The 20,743-nt window shown below is 47.0% G+C and overlaps 1 protein-coding gene across 1 annotated transcript in view; it reads left to right on the forward strand.

The window, feature by feature from the left end:
• The window catches only part of LOC142572486 (oxysterol-binding protein-related protein 9-like), a 49,923-nt gene that overhangs the window by 15,062 nt on the left and 14,118 nt on the right, over nt 1–20,743 (forward strand). The window contains exons 4-9 of the mRNA XM_075681641.1: nt 3,532–3,887; nt 10,002–10,031; nt 10,816–10,978; nt 13,793–13,955; nt 14,908–14,992; nt 16,815–17,086. Of these exons, the coding sequence (XP_075537756.1) occupies nt 3,587–3,887; nt 10,002–10,031; nt 10,816–10,978; nt 13,793–13,955; nt 14,908–14,992; nt 16,815–17,086 (1,014 nt within the window). The 5' untranslated portion in view covers nt 3,532–3,586. The remainder of the gene's footprint in view (nt 1–3,531; nt 3,888–10,001; nt 10,032–10,815; nt 10,979–13,792; nt 13,956–14,907; nt 14,993–16,814; nt 17,087–20,743) is intronic.

The raw sequence follows: 20,743 nt of genomic DNA on the forward strand, positions 1-20,743 counted from the left end.
GAAAGGTGTGCTATTCAACGTCGGTGGAGAATGTGAGGAAGCGCCGTGTGTCAGCCGGCCGTGTGTTTTTTCGTGGAAGAGGCCTGGAAGACGCGGGGCGTATCTGCTCTGCTCTAGTTCAGTGAACTATCGTCTCTGTGAAAGAAATAAAAGAAGCGGTAGAAAATGGCGCTCGAGGAAGAAAAAATTACTAAAATAGAATAAATGTATAAATAAAAGAAAGAAAGAAGAAAGGGAGGAAAGAAAAAAGAAACACGAAGCAACCCAATGAAAGATAATTAAGTGCTGTTGCCTATAGCTTGAAACTTAGCATACCGAATAGATTCTGAGGCTCCCTTTGAAACGTTTATGCCTATTGGTTACAATGTGTTGAACTCATGGATGAGGTATGATTCTCTGTATTTTCTGTCTCGCGCAGAACGGAAATTTGACTGTAGGATGTGGTGTTTAAGTTCATCAAAGTTATGATCTGGTTGGTTGAAACGCTCAGCGACGGCTTTGGGAAGCTTCTTAGCTGTGTCCACGCGACGTCGGTTCAGCCTGAAGTTCATTGATTGTCCTATTTCACCGATACATTGTTTTCTATAGAAGGAACATTCAAGCATACAAATCACATCGGAGCTAGTGCAAATGGAGCTGCTTTTCACTTCGTGTGTAGAACTACTTGCGGTGCTTTTAATTTCCATGTCACTTTCAAGGTGGAGGTTTTGCACCTGGGGCGACAACATGCTTTTATTATGGGAGAATCATGTTGGCTGACGTTTACACGCAGTAACATGTCTTTAATGTTTCTGGTGCGGCCTCAGGTCACCCTTGGTACCACCGGGAACGCTTTTCTCAGACGCTCGTTTCTTGATAATATTGGGTGGTACTTTCGACGGATGTTGTTTATGTTTGGGAGGGCATTAGAATACTTCTTTATAAAGGTCTCTCAGATTCTGGTATAGGCTGTTTCTTAGCTAATTCCGACTGCCTCTCATTTCTTAACGCGACGTCATAAGCTCTGTCGAGAGGATTTTGTGGATAGTTTCTTTCTGCCAGCGCTGCTTTAAGGTCATTTAGGGGGTGGTTATAATCGTTGTTCTCGCTGCAGATTTTTCTTATTCGTTACGCTTGCCCGACAAGAATTCCTTGCTTGCATTGTCGCGGATGACGACTGTTGTAGTCTAAATGTTGCTGGATATCCATAGGCTTCCGGTAAAGTGTCATTCTCAGCTTTCTATTTTCTATGCGGACCGTCGTGTCGAGGAAGTTGATTTGACTAGGAGAGCGGTGAGCAGTGAAGTTAATCCAACTGTCCACTTATGTCGACTTGTCGAAACGTTGGCTACCGCTATTACCTTGTTCTCGTTTTGTTCATCGTCTAGAATTTCCATCTCCCGCCTTCCCCGTGTTTTCCCAAATGCGTTCCAAGTTTCACAATAATTTGGCACTGCATGGGGCCCAAGCGCCCTGTTGCCCTTGCGAGGTCGCGTGCATTTGTATTCAGGCAGTTTGCTAAGACCAATGGTAGCCTCAACTCTGGTGTCACGTTAGTGCGAAACAACATGTCTGCTCGAGTCATTCTGCACTTCGTGAATTAGTTCCCGCGCGTTCAGTGGCAGTTCTTGCTCGTGTGGAACCGGCATGGCGCCTGTTGCACGAACGCTGCACTACGGTTCTAGCGAGTGCAGGAAATGCTGTAAACTCGTCCTGAACGAAGCCTGCACTGAGTGAAACGAATGACGACGTGCAGATGTCGTCATGTTGAACTGATGAAATCAATAGAGAAGTGCATCACTTCGGGGACTAATTCAGGAAGTGCAGGCGAATGAGTGGATCTAAAGAGCATGTTACGGCAGGGTATACTACCGTCAAAGAATAAAAATAAACTAAATGAAACAAAAAGACGCGCCGGCGGTCAAATTTTTGTCTATTAAGACTACTTTGTTGGTCGGAGGATGTGACGTAGATTGTATGAGATCTGTATTCGTCAAGATATTCAGTAATGTGGAAAGTTGGGCTAGTTGGTGACCCGTCATCACACCATGTGGGTGAAGCAGCGCTCTGAACTGGACAAAGCGGAGAGAACACAAGGAAAACCCGTTGTTCTGTTCAGTGCGTTGATTCACCCATACGGCATGATCATCAAGATATTGAAATGTTGTGGGTGGTTAGTTGTGAAAGGAGGCAACTTGGTGGCTTGATAATGCTGGAATTTGAAGGAAAAAAAATTTATTCGAAGAACACTCTATTCCGTGCCGGCTGAGGTATTTAGGTTCGAGACAACTTCGAGTAAATGGTACCGTTTTAAAGTGAATTTACTTTTGGAATACCCTTACTTACATGACGATCCCGTACCTGTTAAAACTGACGCCGTGAGGTAGCTAAAGGCATTGCTGGGTCATCCGTTGTATTTTCTGTAACAGTGCATATCATACTTCCTTTTGAGGTTGTATAATAACCACGGCTATTGGTGTTATTTGTTCGGCTTTTGAGAAGTTTGTGTGCCAAAGAAGGCGTAATCTATGCGCGACTTTCGTTTAGATTAGACGGAGGAGGGACGGGAGGGTAGAGCTTAAGCATTTATTTATTGCTGCGACTTGCATGCTCTATCATGTCCAGGAATTTTGGCCATTGTCCTTTCGGCATTCTGTGAAACTTCACGGCAAAGCACCAGCGTAAACGAATAGACAAACTTTCAGGAAATTATATTTAAAAGAATATTGGCTCGCTATCCCGGTCCTGAGAAAGTGAAGTCCCGTACGCCGCCGCTGGTCTTATTGCCGTTTCTTCTTCCCTTTGCCGCTCCTCGTATTAACGCTGCTCCTCGGGAGTCCTAACTGTGGCTTGCCTACCAATAGCGATGCTGCAACAAGAATGCAATCATTATCAATAATGCTATTCTGGTTATTTTATATATGAAAAGCTAGTGAAGTCACTCTCCACGTCGCAAGCTGCCGTCGCCGTGGCAGCTTGCGCAACAGTAAGCTTTGCCGGGAACCGTATGAGGGGAGCGCTTTGCACTGTTATCAAGAAGTATCGTCAATGATGTGCTTTGGATGCTTGTGTTGTGCTTGTTCCTTATTGAAACGCATGCTGTGCTGTGTCTTGTACGTACGATAGGCAAAGAATGTATGCAATTTTCGCTTCAATCGCTGAAGGCCTTTCTTTCTTCCGCGAGGACGCGCCTCGAAAAATCCCGACCAGCTCGCTGTTGAATTGAATTCAGCACGACTTGATTATGAATTCAACACGGATTCAGTGTACTCGTGAGGGATTGCATCGACCTAGGAGTCGCACGATCGGGTGAAGGAGATTCTTATGTTGGAAAAAGTGGAAGAAATGGGGTAAAGTGCAGCGCAGTAACTGTCTCTCAGTAGAGGACAGTAGAGGTTAGTAGAGTAGGGTAGGATTAGTAGTAGTAGTAGTAGTAGTAGTAGGGTTAGTAGAGGACAGTAGAAGACAGCAGACGTTCGATGAGTCTTCCTGGTTGTGATCGAATAGAGCTAGGGTTCGCTCGCTGACCCCGCGTGCCTGTGGCGCGCGCAGGTGCTTCTTCGGTAGTGGCTGCCGGTGCGTCGGCTCCCAGCTCTGCGCGCCGGGGATGTCCGGGGGGGCACCGCCGCCGGGCGGCTCTTCGTCGGGGCAGCCGCCGGCCGGGTCGTCGTCGAGCAAGCCCGCTGACAAAGAGAAGGCGCTCGATAAGACGACCGAAAGGTTCATCGCCTCCACGGACAGGTCGGCGGTCTCGCACCACAGCAGAAGGTACAGCCGCGACAGGTCGGTGACATCCCCCGACAAGGCATCGTCGTCCAAGTCGCCGGCCAGGTCCTCGCCGTCGACTAGCAAGGGGCGTCGCGACAACGTGCCCCCTGGAGCATCGACGTCCACCGACCCCTACGATGGTCAGGCGCTGCTACTTCGTGCAACGAGCATCGTCTTTGCTTAGCCCGTCTAGAGCGCGATGAAAGGTGGCGCTTCTTCCGCGCTTCACACCCACTCACTCGCTTCACCCTTAAATTTAAGATATTCTCCCAGCCAGGACCGTAGGGAACGTCCACTTTCCATAAGCGCTGGGGTTCAAAGTTGTTAGCGCCAACCGGTCAGCTGTCGACATAAGCAAGATATGTTTACAGTACTGGTGGAAAAACGGCAGGGACGAGATGCAGCCGGGGTTGTTACAGGCATAGGCAATTTTACAATACCGAGATGTAGTTTTTAATGAGAAGAAAGAGTATCAAATAGAGTTAGGAAAAATGCTAGAATTCAAATAGATGTTGTAAAGCCCATTTAGCTCCAGCAGGCTAGGTCACTATTTATAGCTACCACGTTTCAAAAGAGATGCCATTAGAAATAGTAATAATCGTTATTTCTTAGCAGACATAAGCGGCTACGCAATATCGTTGGTCTAGGAACCTGCATTTTATTTGGGGCTTGAAGATGTCCGCAACCTCGCATGGCAGCAGGCCACAGGCATATAATCCCACAATAATTACGTAGCAAGATGTGTGCACAGCGCAAAAGACGAAGACAGAAGGAAGAACACAACACAGGCGCTGCTTCAGTCCTCGTCTTTTGCGCTGTGCACACATGTCGATACTGAATCACCAACTCGCCCAAGCTTCCACCTCATCAAGTTACGTAGCAACACTTGAAGTGCAAGGATTAGCCCTAATACACCGGTCAGAAAGAAAAGAAAAAAAAGAAGAAAAGTTTGGATATATATATATTTTTTTGTAAATTATCGGCATGATTGAATGCGCGCGTTAGCACGGGAATATATCTTAATCTGATAAGAAAGCACACCTACGAGTATAGGTACACATTCAATAGCAGGGAAACCGTCAAAATTTCCCGTCAAAGAGGATGGTGCCATCGTACTAGGAGCCCTCGTGCAGGTTGGTGACGATGGTGATTTACTGGCGTCCCCTTTGAAGCGGGTCGTTGTGACAAGTAGTCATCCAGGCTGCTCGATTTAATCGGACATGTTATGCATGCTACATTGCGCGCGGCCCACTGCGCTCTCTGGACAACATTATCGCGATAGCAGTTATGCGGAAGCTTCAGGCGCCGTCACGGCCGTTGTCGCGCTGATCCCGCTGACTGCGCATGCGCCGCTCGCGCGCGTAGGGTAAGAGGGTCTCCTGAGATGCGGAGTGCTCACCGTCAACGCCATACGCGCTCAATCGCCTCTGCGGTGGTGGTGACAGGGCAGCATTCTGCTTTCGGCTCCAGTGCAGGGTAGCAACCTGGGTATCTATCGTCCGGTTAACCTCCCTGCCTTTCTTATCTCTTTCATCTCTTTCTGCCTTCGGCTGCAGGGATGGGCGTTGTGCGCACTGTAAGCCCACTATAACATTCCTGCTGAGCTGTATGCTCTGCGTAGTCCGGGCAGGAAACGTCAAGCTTAGCGTCATTTAATATTTCACTGTGCGCCTGTACCAATAATTTCCCATCAATCTAATCTCGCGCACCATCGAGGTGCGACGCCCGAAACGCCAGTGGCACCGCTCGTCGAGCTAGTGTTGTGAGACGCCTGGTAGCTGCCAGGGCGCTGTTCCTCCTGCACAGCGGGTTTCTGTGCCGGACGTTGTCAAATTCAGCCATGTTGTGGAGTTTCGTAATGGCGGAGTTTTGACTGTCCAGGATAGTACCCCAACTGCCTTGCGCGGTGCGTCGCGCCAACGTGTCACACCCTCGTAGAGTTAAAAACACTGTCCGATAAATTCGAGCGCAACGATAAGCATGAATAGCGCTGTCAATGCTTCGACTTTCTGGGCGAAGCATTCGATTTTTTTTTTTCAGCGATTCGACGCTTTAGCACTCCCCTTTCATTCCAGCGCTGGTCCAGATGCTTTCACTTTTCTTGAACTCTTGTGTTTTTGGGGGTGCTGTTGGCGAGCTCAGTAGATTCACTACTCATAATGCCAGCACACAATGACTGATACATGTGTGTGTAGAGCAGTGACAGCGTGAGGTTTATTACTGGAATTGACAGTGACATTATTGACACCTTGCTTGTATAAATACAGGCTGGTAGGTAGGCAGGTAGGTAGGTAGCAGTGGCGTAGCCAGAAATTTCGTTCGGGGGAGGGGGGGGGGGGGTCTCACATTGCAGCTCGGTCTCCTCCTTAAGAGGAAGCTTTAGCTCGGGTGCTCGTATCTAAATACATGTAGAAGGAGAATTCGTTTTTCTCGGCAACCAATGCACCAAATTTGACGAGGTTTGTTGCATTTAAAAGAAAAACTTAAATTCTAGTGACTGTTGGTTTCGAATTTCTCATTTAGATTGTCAAATATTTATTAAAAATTAACAAAAATCGCAAATTTTCAGAAATCTAAACTATCAAGTATAAGACTATGTAATTCAGCAATGAAAAGTGATATCCCAATGCTGTGAATTGCACCTAATAGTACATCTACAGCGGACAAAATTACTATGTTACACGTGAATCTCAAGAAATTTAGCACTATGGAAATACGGCTTTCGCAGAATCCTTGTACACAACGTAACCAATTCACGTAAGATATGAATTGACACACCAAATTTGTCCGCTTTGACTGTTATAATAGATGCCGTTTACTGAACAGCGACATCTGTGCTTGGTGCAGAGCTATTAATTTGTGAACGCCGTGCTTCTATTTCTTTTTTTTTTTGAACTTTCGAGTTTTTCAAAATATTTAAACAATGTTCAGGCCCTAAATCGAAATTCCGCTTCCAGCAGACACTAGAATTTTACTTTCTCTCTCAAATGCAACAAATTTCATTAAAAGCGATCTGGGGGTTATCACAGAAAAGCGTTTCTGCGTTTTACATGTATTTGAATAGGCCGCGTCGCAGTTGGGCGCGAGCTAAAGCTTCCTCTTAAACAATTTGTCTGGGGATAAAATACATGAATAATAATTGCATTGTCAGTACTAAAGATGCTGCAAACAAATTCTTGAACGCTACGCACTATCAAAACAAGTATGTATTTTTTCATAAAAGAATATACTTGTATATGCCAAAAATTGTGCCCAAAATAACCCATATCCATGCTTCCATGTTTTTTTTTCTATTTAATAAGTAAATAAAATACCACACGAACTTTAGAACTATATCAGTTCGAAACCAACAAGGCAGTGCATACCGCTGATATGAAAAATGTAAAGGCCATGAAATTAACAAGCTGAGGACAAATATTGTAATGAAACTTTGTAATTCAAGAACCTTGTTTAGATTGTTTTAGGCTTGTAGCGCAGCTCAGAAAGAGCAGAAAAGGAAGGAGGTAGGGGTAACCAACAGGAACGGAAAACAGAGTGAGCGCTCACTCTGTTTTTCCGTTCCCTTTGGTTACCCCTACCTCCTTTCTTTTTTGCTCTTTCTGAGCTGCGCTGCAAGCCTAAAACAGCCAACTCGCCCAAACTGCCACGCTTTTGACCTTGTTTAGATTCTTGTACATATGCAACGGCCAGTGAAAAATCTCAACGACGCTGTCACTTGTTCCAGTGTATTACGCAGGAGCAGCTTTCACCGGTCGTGTATCGTGAGTAATTGCACCGAAGTTATAGTCGCAACAGAGAGCACGTATAAAAGGCATGAGTTCTGCAAAATAAACGAGGGCGAGTCAAATGAAAGTGAACCAATGTGAATATATGACAAACGGGGTACTTTATTTAAAAGTAGTCTCCATGATCATTTAGACATTTCTCCCGTTGTCTAACGAGTCGCGCGTGATTCCCGTCTCATTAAATTCCTTGGGTTGCTGATTCAAGAAGTCTGCAACTGACTCTTTCATGTCATCGTCCGACACGAATCTGGTTCGCTTGAGCTGTTTTTTCAAATCCTCCAAAAAGTGGAAGTCGCATGGCGACAGTTCTGGGCTGTATGGCGGATGTTGCAGCGTTTCCCACTTGAACATTGCCAGTTTCGTGTTAACCACATCAGCGACGTGGGGACGGCATTGTCGTGGAACAAGATGACCCCATTCGTCAATTTTCCACGTAGTTTGTTCTTGATTGTGACACGCAGCCGATCTGGCGTTTTACAATAATGAAACGAATTGATAGTCTCTCAAGATTTAGCAAATTTTATCAGTAATGGCCCCTGACGATCGAAAAAACAAGTCAACAACACCTTTCCGGCGGAAATGACGTCCTTTCCTTTCTTGGGGGTGGGGAATTCGAAAGTTTCCACTGTAAGCTTTGCGCGCGCACCGAAGTGCGCCGCGCGGTGGTCGGAGCAACACGAGAAAAACCCTCTGGCAGCCCGTGGATGGGGTAGCGAGGACAAAAAAATTCAAGAGGTTCAATGTGTCCTCGCGAATAAAAGTTGAAGTAGAAAAAATAAATAAGAACGTAGTTACCTTGGCTGGCTTCAGTGTCTTGACACAGATGCTTTGGCGTAGGTGAACAAAAAATGTTGATATTCTTTATGTGCCATGACGGCACAAATGAACCACCACAACGCTTCATCTCATCCGACCTCGCTGCCGACTTTGTCAACTTGTCTGATGGTGTGTTTATTTTGCTTGTCTCGTTGTATGGTCCGATGTAAGACTTTAGAAAAGTCAATGCACCTTTGGCGTCCAATATTTATAGTAACATAAAATCCGCAAAGTTCCGCAATTGAAAATCTAAAGCACAACTTTGGAAATGTCAATTCACTTTTCACATCAAAAGTTTATGAGAACTTTGTACCCATCAATTTCGGAATTGACATCCATGCGCTGCGTAGATTCCGCGGCCTCCGGAAGATGTCGTGGCGAGCCCGTTCGCCATTAAAACGCCTTTGAAACGTTGTGCTCGGATGGGGCTGCTTGACGTTATGTGTCTCCCGGTGCATGGTTGCTGCCGCGAAATCCAGCCCAAGTTCGCAAGGTTCGCGCTGAAATGTCTTAGAGCGTGAAAAAAAAAACATTCTAGAGAAAATTCAGAATGATTTCCCGCACCGGGGTTTGTTTGGGTGGGCGGTGCATGGACAGCACGAAAAAATTTCGGGGGGGGGGGGGCTGAAGCCCCGTAAGCACTCCCCCCTCCCCCTGGCTACGCCCCTGGTAGGTATGTAGGTAGGTAGGCAGGTTAGGTATATGTAGGTAGGCAGGCTCTTGTCTCGACTCGTCTCGAGCATATTTAATAACGACAAAATGACGTGTTTGGTGGGTAAACCGAACCGGGGTCCCCCAGCAGGTTCTACATACCCATGCTTGCTTCTCGCGTGCAGACGCCAACGTTCCTGTAAACTTTTGAGGCGTATTCTGCAGCAGGACTTGTTGTTGGGTTGGTTAGTTTACATACTGTAGTACAAAGGCACAATCGCAGAGAAGACACACAGACTCACGTCACAGGCGCTACTAACAACACTAGTAGCTGTTAGTAGTTGTTAGTAGAGTCTGTGACGTTAGTATGCGTGTCTTCTTTGTGATTTTGCCTTCGTGCTACAACTTGTCGTCAACTAAACAATCTTGAGGCGATTGGAGCGTGCGTCACATTGAATATGAACCATGCGTTCGTGCCACAAGTGCAGGAATTGAACGCGTATCATTACTGTCTTTCGCGTCTGTCGCGCCGCATAGCAACAAGTTGCTTATAAAATCTACAGCACGTTAGTTTCACCACATATTGCATCAACTTATGGATCAGCTCAGGTCGTAATGCAACAGTTTGTTACGCTTCCCCTCTCAACGGTGTACAATAAATCATTGTAATAGGAAACATTGGTTGCGCTTTCTAGACAATCACATGTAAGAAGACAGGACAGGCGCAAGTGATTGTCTAGAAAGCGCAACCAATGTTTCCTATTACAATGAACCAACTTGCCCAACAACGCATCCTGCTAAAATACAATAAATCAGTTGTCACGTGAACATAGTCGCCGTCATATACTATCGTCGTCACCTTGATGCTGCTGTCGCACACGTAATTGGATGTACAGAACCCCAAACGATGCCGAATAGCCAGCTACATTTGCGAGGTGCTTCTCATAACAGCGAAGCCCATAGTGACAACAATCTACATTGTTAATTTTTATGTTTTTCCAGTTGCTTATGAAGAGAACAATGAGGAGGATAGTAAGTACCATTTTTAAATATGACAGCTGTCTTAATCGGTTCTGAAAGAGTGATATTGAGGAAATGTCGTGAGAGAAGGGTTTCTGCAAGAATTTTTTACCTCAAGTGCCGCCTTTTATGAATAATTGATAACGCGCAGTTTGAAAACGAAATGACAGCGTTGGCTGCGAAAGGCTGGCTGTACAGAATAACTAGAAATGCAATGCATACAGAGGATAATTTATATCGTATAAAAGCATAATATATAGGCACGTAATTTGTACTCCGTATACAGATAGCTATATCTATGGTTTAGATCGATACACGTTCGTAAATATTTTCCCAGCGACATCGTAAACGCTGGGAGGCTTCGCTTGTAAATTCGTCGAAAGGTGTTCATGACGCAACGTTCTCCTAGAATATGTTTTACAGGTAGTAAGGGGAAGGCGATAAGGTGAAGTTTACAGGTAATATGGTGAAGTTTTATTCTAGATCCAAAGTATCTCGTACTGAGAAACTTGGCAGTGCGGGTTGGAACTTCGATAACGCTTGCACTAAAACAGCCTTGAGGTGCTTAGGCTATAGTTATAGTTTGCTGGCTAGCTTCATTATGTACTGTAGCGAGCAAAAGTAACGCACCTTTGTGAGCGCATGCCGAAATAACACACGCCTAATTAAATACCCTTTTCCAAATCTCGTCATCGCGCCCCCTGTAGCACCTCGGCGCATGAGAATGTGGTATATGATTGAAAAGCTGTGGCTCGAACCGAACGATGCCGAATTCCCCCACTCGTGCCTGTCGCAGTTGACTCAATGGAGGGCCAGAAGAGCGTGTTTTCACACCTGTTGTCACAAGTCTACATTGGCATGGACCTTACCAAGGTCACCTTGCCCACTTTCATTCTGGAGAAGCGCTCCCTGCTCGAGATGTACGCCGACTTCTTCGCGCATCCAGAGCTGTTTGTCAGGTGAGGCACGAAAGATTAAACCCGCAGCAGAGAGCCCCTTAGGAACAATGCCGCTTCGGAAGTTTTTATTTCGTTTTGTTGTTGAGAAAGGTTTGTTTAATATTGCCACCTGTTTCTGCGTTAAATAGGCTTTGAAGAGGCGCATGCATTTGATAAGATATAGCTTGATGCTAAAATCGAGGGGATGTTTGGCATGTGTATGTGTGTTTTGGGGGTGGGGGTCGATCTCAAAATGACAGACCTGGTGACATCGACATTACCGTGACGTATAGGTAACTTTGCTGATGTCATGAAGCAATAATTCTAAGCATATGATGCCGTTGCTAATAAAAAAAAAAAAGAGTCCGGCGCGTGTTTCTTCTGACTGCGTTCAAGTGTGGCCAGCCGCAGCGAACCATATATTTTGTTATAAAAATTGCTTGAGGTGGCGTTGCTATCGTACAGCTACCGTGGTAACAATAGTTGGTAGATGGATTTGTCTAAACTTTACGCTTGCGGATTCAGACTTTCTTTTGGCTTCATTTATCGCTACGCTGCACCTACCTTTATTGGCAAAAATTTTGAAGCAATCCAGATTTTCTAATCGTAGATATGACAATAAGATTCTACGTGCATGCTCAATCACTGCGAATTATTGCCTTTGCAACGCACCATTTTGTTGAAAATGAACAATTTCGCAAAGTCACAGTCTTTCGAAGCCAGAAGGACGAAGCTTAGGCAAATCCATGCACTAACTGTCATTCTCATGTTAGCTAGGCGGCCGTGCTTGCAGCTCTTGTAGACACTGTAGCGCCAGAGATCCCTCTATGTTTTGTAGGAAGCTCTACGGCCGGAACGAAGCGAGCCAGCGTAAAATGACGTCACGACGCATTCACTTTCTAGTCATCATAACCGAAACTGGGCCCGTATTCACAAAACATTCCTATCCTAAACTCTTTCGCAAGATACAATTCTAGCCAATAGCGATCTTGAACGTACGAGCTGTCACGTTCAAAAGCGTTCGGTTTGTTCCTTGTACGTATTGGTAATACTATATTACTGTATATTAGCGCACTTCTTACCCTGTATTTTTGTACATGCATTCGCATATGTGGTCTAATTATTGTGTGTTATAATCTTTGATTGTGCTCTCCCCCATTACACTATGCCTATAGGGGCCAGTAAGGTATCATTAACTAAAAAAATAAAATAAATATTATTAGCGAGTGAGACCGGTCAGTGGCAAACAGAACTTACAGAGCTTTGTGAATTCGGCCCCAGGTTCTTAGAAACGAGCATTATTGTAAATTATTTAGGGCGCTCTCATGCTTGTCAACATGCTTTTTTCGTGGTTCTAGAAAGTTCTGATCCTATTGTAACAAGATAAATGAGATGAAAAATATGATGTCGATACTCCCGTAACATGTCTATTACCGCGACATATATTGTCATCCACACACTTCCAAACGTGTTTCTCTTCAGAAAGTTAACAGTCGACAGAGGTAAAACGCTGTCTATTAGACGCTCTCTTTATTATGTAGAAAAACGTCGGCAGTCCTTGTACAGACTATCTCATGAAATTTTGGTGAAGGCAAGCCCAGATTAGGCTAGTACCGCATATTTTCAAAGCTTTCGTTCTTGTTTTTTTCTTTTTTCTTTTTTTTATAGAAAAGGGTTGGCTATTAGCATAGAAAGTCAAGCTCAACTTAGACCTTTTTTTCCCCAGGCTGCTGTGCCGAAGGTGTTAATACGACGCGACTCCTTTTAGTGTGCCTTAGTCCGGTTAAGTATTTCTCGTGGTTTAGTTGGTTCTACGGCCTAGTAGTGAATGACTAACAGAGTGAGCTGATGAGGACAAGAATGTGACACAGACACTCACCGCCATATGTCTGTCGTCTGCTCGTCTCGTCCTTGTCAGTTCGCGCTGTTATTCGTTTATTGTGATACACTCTGGTTAGCTATTACACTTCGGGCAGTAGAATTTCCCAATACTTGGCCAGTTCCAGTCTGCATGTGCTTTCGAACGTGGTGCAATCCTTTCTTTATTGGTACACTGACTAGAGTTGAGTGGGCATTGAAAACACCCTAGACGACTCGGGCAACTGATTCGCGGAAATTTCAAGGCTGCAGCGTCGCCACTCGTCTCTGCGTTTCTGCGCCCTTCCTGTCACGAAAAGGCTTCGCTCGTTTTAAGACTTACCTGTGATATGGTTTAAAGAACACGTGTAATCTAACGATCAAGCTTGCTACTTACTTTTGGTGTTCCTTTATGAATAGTCCTAGAGAATAGCACGATAATCTCGATACCAGTGCAAACTATAGCGCTGGCGTGTTTTGTGGCCCGATATACTATGGCATGACGCGAGGAATAAAGCCAGGACATCGAAAACGCGTGGTAGCTAGATTTCGATTTCGGTACACGCTGAGAACTACAATCATGGGATGCGACACGAACACGGTCCTAGTGTTGAAGAAGCTAGCAGATTGAATAGTCACTTATCTATACCCTTACGGGTGCTTTCTGTCCACAACTCCCACCTTCACAGCCCTTAGTGCGTAAGATTCTAAAGTGCGAAAGCACCCTTGAGATCCCTTAAGGATGTAAACTGGTTTACAGTGTACGAGGTCGAATTAATCGACAAATTGAATGAAGCCCGGGAACACTGTATAACAAATTTTGCCGAAGTGTGGAGAAAGCTCCACGAATGGGTCACCCACGCGATGGCACCACGAAGCTGTAAAGTAAATCTACGCGCGCGTTTCTCATAAAGATATTAGGTTCGTCGTTGTTAACACGAAAGTCGCACGTCGTCTCACGGCCTGCCCTGCGCGCAGCATCGTGGACCGGGGCGGCGCCAAGGAACGCATGGTGGAAGTAGTGCGCTGGTACCTGTCCGCCTTCCACGCCGGACGGAAGGGCACCGTAGCCAAGAAGCCATACAACCCGATCCTTGGGGAGATCTTCCGCTGCTACTGGAGGATCGGCGACAAGGCGGGCGTCAGTCTGCACACACACTCTGGCTCTCAGTCTCTTGTCGCATGGCCGTGTATCGCGCGCATAGGTGGTTTGTCAAGACTCGAGTAGATTGGTGTGGTAGCGTGGCACACTGTTTGCGTAGTAGTGGATAAATCAAGGAGGGCTCGCTTGCGTTGAAAGGCTTGAGTAAGAACTTCAGGACTTGACGCTGCGTGCAAAGGTGGAGTTCATCACGCCACAGCAAGGCTACGTCCGTTTCACTGCGGTTCGGGGAGTTACGAAGAAAGAAAATTGCGGCATACAATAATAACGTTGTAACGTTGGGTGACAACAGAGTTCAACATGGGGCAGCTGATGAATTCTTGAACTTTTGCAGCCGGCTGTGCGCATATGTCGGTTTGCAGCTACAATAAGAAAGAACCTTCAAATGATCTTGAACCTTACGAAATCTTTGTTGCTGGTAAATGATATGGTGAGCAGAAGGATTTTTGAGAAGTAAAGTCAGATAAGGCAAAGTAATCACACAAGTTATGGAATCACGGCAAAGCACAGTGATCGCACCACGCAACCTGCATTTGCCTGCCGGACTGTCCGCTTCAATGATAGCACTGTTTCCGAACGCTCTGGTGGGGCAGTATAACGTGTGCACGATCAGAAAGTGGCTGTTGAATGACATACAGAAGAACATAGGACCAGTAAACTACGGTCTTTTTTGTAATCTATGGCATGACATTTAATTCTCGTGTACTTTTCGTTAAGTAGTCTAGCGACCCCAGATCGTGCAGGACAAAGTGTTGAACCTTGCGATATTGCATAAGTTCACTAATCACAGAAACAATTTATCGCTCTACGACTTCAATTTATAGCGGATAATATCTGAGTGCAGAGCGGGCAACCAGAGTTTCAGTTCTCGTGAGAGCTACGTAAATGCATGGTGGGGATCTTGATCAGATGCCCTGCGTGGCAACCGCAGGTACCCGTACCCGACGGCCCGGTGCCGTGGGCTACCAGCAACGACTTGTGCTTCATCGCAGAGCAGGTGTCCCACCACCCACCTGGTATGCTGGCCAAATTTGCGCAGATTGATTGCTTGCAGACTGATTGATTTACGCATTGATTGATTGGGTGCAAATTATAATTGTTGTTTGGACTTCTCGTTGACCCTTGGAGGACAAAGATCGCGACTTTCAGCGATTTCGTGAATTGACTTGACACCCAGATTTACGACCCTGCGATATTCTCCAAAGTTTAGACAGGGATAACGATTGTATGAACAACTGAGGACTGTTTCATTTGATTCTGAGTTTTTTGAGCAACCTCGACATAATATGTCATAACGACGAGGTTACAGAGGTAGGCCTACGTGAGGGTTATCGTAAAAAGCACGATGACAAAGGCCCTGCCATGCAACTCACTCAGCAGTACTGAAGATACCCCCCACAACCCCAAAAACATGACAACCTCCTGATCTCGATCCTTTAGGAGAGATCAGCGTGGTTCACTGGCAGCCGCCAACTTAGTCCCGCCGAAACTTCAACTCTATCCCCGAAACCGCAACATTCCACTTAGTGAATCCACAGAATAAAGACGCGTATACTATAATACGATAGCTCAAGTCAATGCTACGCCAACATCTCTATTCCATCCACCGTATAGAAAATCACCACAGTGGAGCCGGTATAATAACCACCAAGACGTGCCTGGCGAACCTGACATCCAAAGCTTCGTACGCGGCGGTGTGCTTCGAGTTGACCAGAACGCATTACAAACAGCAGGAAAAATATTTCCCTTTTATTATTGCTCCTTGCGGCTATCACCTTCCTGCCACTGCACACTCGTGTAGGAGAACTATATAAGTACTCCAGTCTTGAGAGCTATTATCAAAGCGCATAAGAAATGTCACGAGTTACACCGGCAAAGCGAGGATCCATGTAGGAGGTAGGAGATTGATTTTTGTCTCGCCTGACCCAGCGCACCCTAACCTACATCCTCTTCCTCGACTTATACCGTGACAAGCTCGTTAGGATCGCACTACTACTGCCAACGAAGTTCAGTACTCAAGAACACGATGTGCAGCGCAAATCGAAGCCATTAGAAATGCAGTCGTTACAGGCGCAGAATGGAACTGCTGTATTCGACTCGCAAAACTCGTCGTGGTATCACTGTATGGCAAAGCAGTATGACCATGCACCGAACTAAGGCCTGCTGGAACTGTCCAAAGTGCTACACGCTGTCGGTGAGGTGCACCAGCAGGCATTCTAGGGGCTACTCAAGGCTGGAGAACATCTCCCAATTTATACCAACAGCAGAGAAGCAATCAAACGGCTAGACAACGGTGCCGCCAAAATGTGCACAATCACCCTAACATCTCAATTGAGGAAATAAATTTGAATTTGAATTTGAAAATTTGCGCGTCTAAGGCGGGCACCGGTTCTCGCATGTGATTCCATTCCTTGGACCGGCCCCCAAATATATGATGAGCGATCCCTTTTCTTAACGGATTTCATTAATTTAATATTCCTGCTGCTGCTGGCTGAGCGACCAGTGGGATGCGAGAAAGGAAGGAAAATGAATAGTTGCCGGCGGTGACTGCAACTCGTTTTTCGAAACGTTGGCCTTGATCTCCGAAATTTAGGTGCCCGCAGCTCACCGTCGGTTCGTGCAATGCTTATACCTTGACATTTCGGGCCCGAAGCACACGCAGAAACAAGTTCCAAGCATTCACAATGCGTCTGCGATGGAGGCTCGAACCCCTTTTCCACAAACTGCAATCGTTGTAGACGTCAGGCTTGTAACGCGCATATAGGCTTTTCCGGGCTCCACACGCGAGCCTTCGACTCGCTCACTTTTACCAAAACCCTCTGACGCCTGGCTCTGCAGTGTCGGCCTTCTACGCGGAGCACGTATCCAAGGGCATCTGCTGCTGCGCGCACATCTGGACCAAATCCAAGTTCCTAGGAATGTCTATCGGCGTGCACAACGTTGGCCAGGGCACCATCTGGTTTCTGCGTCATGATGAGGAGTACGTGGTCAACTTCCCCAGCGGCTACGGACGCTCCATTTTCACCGTGCCCTGGATAGAGCTGGGAGGCACCGTCGACATCAAGTGCGAGAAGACCGGCTACAGCTGCACCATCGAATTCCACACAAAGGTGCGCAACGGCTCTGCCTACCACGCAGAACCGATGAGCTGGTAAAAGGCAACTCCGGCGTTTCTTCAACCATTAGGATATTGCCATCTTCAAATGGTACTGACAGTCTTGTCACCTGTGAGGTGGCTCAATTTGCTTAGAAATTCATCAATAATTTTAAATAACCAATGAACAAGATGCCGAAACCAATACGCGTAGCTGCTTCGTATGACCTCAGGATGAGTCAATGACGTCAGAACCTACACTACCATAATGTAAACACGCAAAACGCGTGCTGAACACGCAGGATACGTGGCGCGCACGCCAAGGAAGTGAAGCTGATGATGTCTCCCGACGACACAAGGAGCTTTTACAGAGTTTCCGAACTAGACAGCCGCAATTTAAACGATTGTTTCAGCGACAGTAGCGGTGTAGTCTCTGACGTCACAAACACAGGGTGGCCAGTAGAAAGTCATGAGTGGGGAACGCAACCAATCTTTAAAATTCATTTTCAGGAAAACTAAATGACTTACAGCCATATAGGTTGGCATATATAATGAGAGTGCAAAAGAGAACGTCTATGCAAAATTCTGTTGAGATCAGTGGACATCAAAAAATTGCCAGAGTTGCCCTTTAAGGACCCTCTGGCTCGGGAGTTCACGTATAGGGAAAGTGCTCCGATTACTGTGAGTGCGTGCATGAAGGTAAACCGCTGGCAGCTATGGGCAACCAACGATGGACAGGAAACGCTACGGCAGGTTTATGGAGTCACTGTCCGGTAGGAAGTCTACGAAAATGGCTCGACACTTCGAGCGATAACAGACGCGCCACCTGTATCGGCGTTCGCGTTAGTCCCATGCGTCCGTGGCCACGTGGGGTGTGAGGAGAGCATGCGCTTCTGCGCTCTATTGGCCTCGAGCTCCACCACTGGAAAAGCTGGCGCCACCGTCGGCGTGACGTGCTAGGAGGGATCACGTGGACATAGCGGCCGTGTCGGCTGCTTCGGGAGCGCCGAAGCGAGCTGAAAACGAGAGTTTAAATTCCCTCGTACGCTGCGGTCCTCATTTAGTGGCGAGATTTCCCCGCTTCGAGTGTCTCCTTTACAACGCTTGAAAGCACTACAATAGGTAGTGGCTGCCTTCGAATGTGCGCAACATGGTAGGCTACTGCTCGGTGCCGCAGTGCCGGACGTACGTAACGGAGGCCGATGTCAGCCTTCTTCACACGTAGGCGCAGGACAAGAAGCCGCGTGAAGCTTGGCTCGCGAACCATAAAACCGGCAAACAGTCATCGGCTACAACTCGAGTATCCAGCAAGCACAGACGCGAGGAAGATTTCTGCTACGGCGCCGTGTCTGTGATGTTCGGAAAACGCGCACTGAGGTCGACGCTCGCCCGAGTCCGTTGCCCGAGTAATGTCACGACGGTTTGGTCTATGAACTTGTCGATGCTATAGATACTGGCAAGTTCAGTGGAGTGGAAAGGGAGCGGTAAGAAGCACATTAAAAAGAAAGCATGGCATATGGTCATGTTTGTGTTATGAATTAGTGCACTGGTTTACAAGAAAGGAGCAGCGGGAAATCGCACGCTGAGAACACCGATAAGCATACAGTGTGACGCAACTCTAGAAATAATATTGAAGGGTAAAAAATTTAGAATAAAAAAAGAAAGATTGAATCGTCGTGACGGCACGTACATCACAGTCCCCGTAGGCGTCGAAGTCTCTACAATGAAATTATTTTTTGAACAGCTCTGATAGTGCCCACGCAACAATGGTTGCTTGTATACTGTCAAACGCTCATATCCTGCGGCCTAAAGCTCATGGCACAGTGCGAAAACGGGCACGCGGCGAAAGCGAAACAGTGCGCGGACAAGCATGCAGACGCGCAGTCGGTCGCTGCGAATCTGTGCGATCGCTGCATTGAGGCTTCATTCTATTACGCTCCATTTAGTTATACATACACTATAAGTACATATTTCACGTAGTTTGCTCTCAGCGTTTACCTACCTTTCACGCAAGAAGCCGGTTCAGGAGACTCCATCGCGGCGACCGCGCGCAGTGGCGTTCACTGTACGTATTCGGTAAAGAGATAGCGTCTGTAAACGATTGTGCTCTTTCAGCTTGCCCAAGATTATTATTTAGACATTAAAAAGCTTCTCTCGTTTCGAAAGTACTTACAGAAATGTCCGGAAGAGCTCGCGCGTGGTGTTTTCAGTGAGCGCTGACAGCAAAACCTATGAGGTGCGCGCCACGTGATCCCTCATACTACGCCAGCGAGCCGCTTCCGATAGATGGCGACTCCGTAACTCCTCGCCGCCAATATAGCAGGCCGTTTGCCCAGTCAGGTCAGAAGCTGGACACATGTGACCTCAGGATGAGCGGACAATTTGGTGACGCGAGAGAGAGTAAAACATCTTCATTAATAATATTTGAATGACGAGAGCAGTGTGGGAGGAACCCTCAGTCCAGGGTCCCTAAGATGATTCCGGCGATGTTTCGAGCCCGTTGTATCACAGCTCGGAGGACCTCGGGAGGTCCGTCGCGGAGGGCATCGTCCCACAGCTCTTTGTTGCGTAGGGGGTAAAGGAGAGTTGGTAACGGAGGAAAGAGGTTTGCAGTGCACTCAATCGCGACGTGCAAGATTGTGGGCGAGCTGCCACAGCCAGGGCAACGATCTGCATAACAGTGTGGGTAGAATTTGTTGAGAGAGACAAGATTTGGAAAAGTTGCGGTTTGTAACTGGCGTAATGCCACTGCTTCCACCTTCGAGAAGGACGGCGGTGGTGCGGCGTGGGTGCGACGAATGCGTGTATAATGACGGAGTATGTCTATTTAACGGAGCAAGAAATCCCCCCACTCTGAACTAGTCGCCTCACCACGCCGAGTCGCCCGGAGGGAAATTTCTCGGGCAACCGCAAGTGCGCGTTCGTTACCCGGCCGCGAGGTATGACCAGGGGTCCAGAGTAAGTGGATGCGGGCAGGTGTGGTTGGTGTATTTTGCGGGATCTGTTTGAGAATTTGGTGCGCCGCTCTCGGGATGCCATGTCCTGATAGGAACGCCCGGCATGCCTGTTGCGAGTCCGTCAATATATACACTTCCTCGGGTACACGGATGGCGTATCGAATTGCAAGAGCAACACCGAGAATTTCTCCGTAAGCGGCATTTGTTCCGCGCATTGCAGCAGAGTCTCTCAGGGATTCGGTGCCATACAAAACTACCGAGGAATAGCCGTCTTGAGTGCGTGATGTGTCCGTGTATAAAGTATGTGTTTCCGGGATGTTTGCAAGCATGCGGCCAATGTATCGTACACGGGCTTTGCGCCGCCCTTTGTCATGCTCGGGGTGCATATTGCGTGGCAATGGATGAATACTTAGTGCTTGGCGTATCGCTGACGACAAGATCGTTGGACGGGTTTCAAACTCAAGGGGTGGGACAGAGTATCCTAGCCGTGTGAGAAGCTGGCGGCCAGTAGGAGTGAGTAGGAGGCGCTGGCGATGGCTGACCCAATGTGCCTCTAGCAGCTCGCCTAGTGTGTTATGTGTCCCTAAGTTAAGGAGACGGCGTGCGGAAGTATAATTCGGGAGGCCATGGGGCCAGCTTCGTCGCTTTGCGAATCATTGCGGCTATGCGAAGTTGTTGCGCTTGGGTCAACCGCTGAAATGGGAGATGGTATGTAA

The sequence above is a fragment of the Dermacentor variabilis genome, chromosome 2 (assembly GCF_050947875.1).
Source record: "Dermacentor variabilis isolate Ectoservices chromosome 2, ASM5094787v1, whole genome shotgun sequence".
Lineage (NCBI taxonomy): Eukaryota > Metazoa > Arthropoda > Arachnida > Ixodida > Ixodidae > Dermacentor > Dermacentor variabilis.